The sequence below is a fragment of the Malurus melanocephalus genome, unplaced genomic scaffold, assembly GCF_030028575.1.
Source record: "Malurus melanocephalus ecotype Western Australia unplaced genomic scaffold, MMel_1.1 scaffold_2524, whole genome shotgun sequence".
Classification (NCBI taxonomy): domain Eukaryota; kingdom Metazoa; phylum Chordata; class Aves; order Passeriformes; family Maluridae; genus Malurus; species Malurus melanocephalus.
Window position 1 is genome coordinate 5,065 of NW_026625756.1, and position 2,323 is coordinate 7,387.

At 43.5% G+C, this 2,323-nt stretch overlaps 1 protein-coding gene across 1 annotated transcript in view; it reads right to left on the minus strand.

The window, feature by feature from the left end:
• The window catches only part of LOC130587826 (dihydropyrimidinase-related protein 2-like), a 5,613-nt gene that overhangs the window by 679 nt on the left and 2,611 nt on the right, over nt 1-2,323 (minus strand). Inside the window, exon 3 of the mRNA XM_057388795.1 lies at nt 55-234. Coding sequence (XP_057244778.1) covers nt 55-234 — 180 coding nt within the window. The remainder of the gene's footprint in view (nt 1-54; nt 235-2,323) is intronic.

Genomic DNA, 2,323 nt, shown 5'->3' on the forward strand with positions numbered 1-2,323 from the left:
AGAACTAAAAAAAAAGGAGAATTAAAAAGAGAGAAAAACAAACCCAAGACTCACCCTGCTCCTGGCTTTGATGCGCTTGTAGACGAAGTCGGGGAAGGGTTTGCGGGGGATGTAGCGCCCCGAACCCTCGCTCACGTGCAGGTTGCCATCCTCCAGCACGATCTTGCCCTGGCTGATGACCACCAGAGGAGAGCCACGGCACTCCATGCCCTCGAAGATGTTGTACTCCAGGGACTGAAACGAGCGACAGAGGGTTTGCTGTAATTAACGCCGCGCTAATCGGCGAAATTTCAAAATGTGAAATTTCAGCGGCGGACGGAGAAGAGCTCAGAGGTGTTTGCCTGGGTGATGTGAGTTAATAAAGGATGCTCTTAATTAGCAAAGTTTGGGAGTTTTTTTATGTGAAATTTCTGTTGAGATTGGTGAAGAATCCGAGAATAGTCTGGGATGTGAGTTATTAAATGATGCTCTTATTTAGCAAAATTTGGGGTTTTTTTAATGTAAAATTTCTGTTAAGATTGATAAAGAATCCGAGAATAGTCTGCGATGTGAGTTAATAAAGGCTGCTCTTAATTAGCAAAGTTTGGGAGTTTTTTTTTATGTAAAATTTCTGTTGAGATTGATAAAGAATCCCAGAATGGTTTGGGATGCGAGTTATTAAGGGCTGCTCTTATTTAGCAAAATTTGGGGTTTTTTTGAGGTGAAATGTCTGTTGAGATTGATAAAGAATCATGGAATTATTTGGGAGGGATGTGAGTGACCCTCTCCTGTCGAGAGGAGATGGATAAAGAATCCCAAAATAGTTTGGGATGTGAGGGACCTTCCCCCATCTCAGGGTGCTCCAAACCCCATCCAGCCTGGTTCTTTTACCACCAGTGACCATTTCTGAGCCAAATCCTTTTTTTTTTTTCCCAACAGTGACCATTTCCAACTCAAATCCAGGTTTTTCTACCAACAGTGACCATCTCTGGGCCAAATCCAGGGTTTTTTTTACCAACAGTGACCATTTCTGACTCAAAAGTCAATTTTTTTTTTACCACCAGTGACCATTTCTGATTCAAATCCAGTTTTTTTTTACAACAGTGACCATTTCTGACTAAAAAGTCAATTTTTTTTTAACCAACAGTGACCATTTCTATCTCAAATCCAAGGTTTTTTTATCACCAGTGACCATCTCTGATTCAAATCCAGGTTTTTTTCCAACAGTGACCATTCCTGACTGAAATCCAAGTTTTTTTACCACCAGTGACAATCTCTGAGCCAAACCCAGGGGTTTTTTTCCCAATTTAATGACGGAGTTTGCCCTGCTGGATCCGGCTGCTTCCAACAACAACACCTCCTCCCTCTCAGCTGCTGAGGTTTGGTGGCCACAGAGCRACGGGAGCAGTGTGAATTCTTGGAAAAAAATCCGAAAATCGCTCCAACRTTTTCAGAAAGCAACAATCAGGGGAAGCCACATGATCAGAGGGTGTCCCTGAGCCCCAGGACAAAGGGATTTTTGTTTTCTGCTCGGCCACGCCAGGATGGGTTCAAGGACAGAGATTGGGATGGGTTTTGCTCCAGCACGAGGCGTGGTGAGGAGGGAGACACAAAAAAATACAGGATTTGGAGTCACTGAAAGAGTGAGACAAAAAAAAATGCAGAATTTGGAGTCATTGAGGAGTGAGACAAAAAAAAATATAGAATTCAGAGGCACTGAGGAAGTGAAATGCAAAAAAAAAATATCAAAACTCAGAATTCAGAGTTACTGAGGGAGTGAGACACAAAAAAATGCAGAATTCAGGGTCACTAAAAGAGTGAGACACNCCAAGTTGGAGTTTTTGACTGCATTGGCTGCAGCTGCAATTGGAGGATTCAGGCCCCATGTGCAAATGGACAAAAGTGAGAAAAGGGTGAAAAACCCGTGAGCCACGGTACATTGTGGGAAAATTCAAATAAAAAGTGTGAAAAACCTGTGGCCCATGGTCTAATTTGGGAAAATTGAAAGTGTGAAAAACCCGTGAGCCATGGTCCATTGTGGGTGCAGCCCCTGGCTGGGCTGGGACTGCCCTCAATGGCCATAAAGGCCCTGAATAAATAGAAATTTTCTTTTTGGTTCTCTGGATTCTGTCTGATCTCGGGTTTAGGTAAGCCTGGCTCAGGCATCGCTGGCTGGGATTCATCTTGGAGCGTTTTCCCAGTTTAAACCATTGATTATGGATTGATTTTTGCCTCTGGTTTAGGGATTYGGGCATCAGTGGGTGACAGAGCCACCCCTGTCACTGTAGGATTATGGGATGTCAGAGTTATCCTTTCACTATAGGGTGGGATATGGGATGTCAGA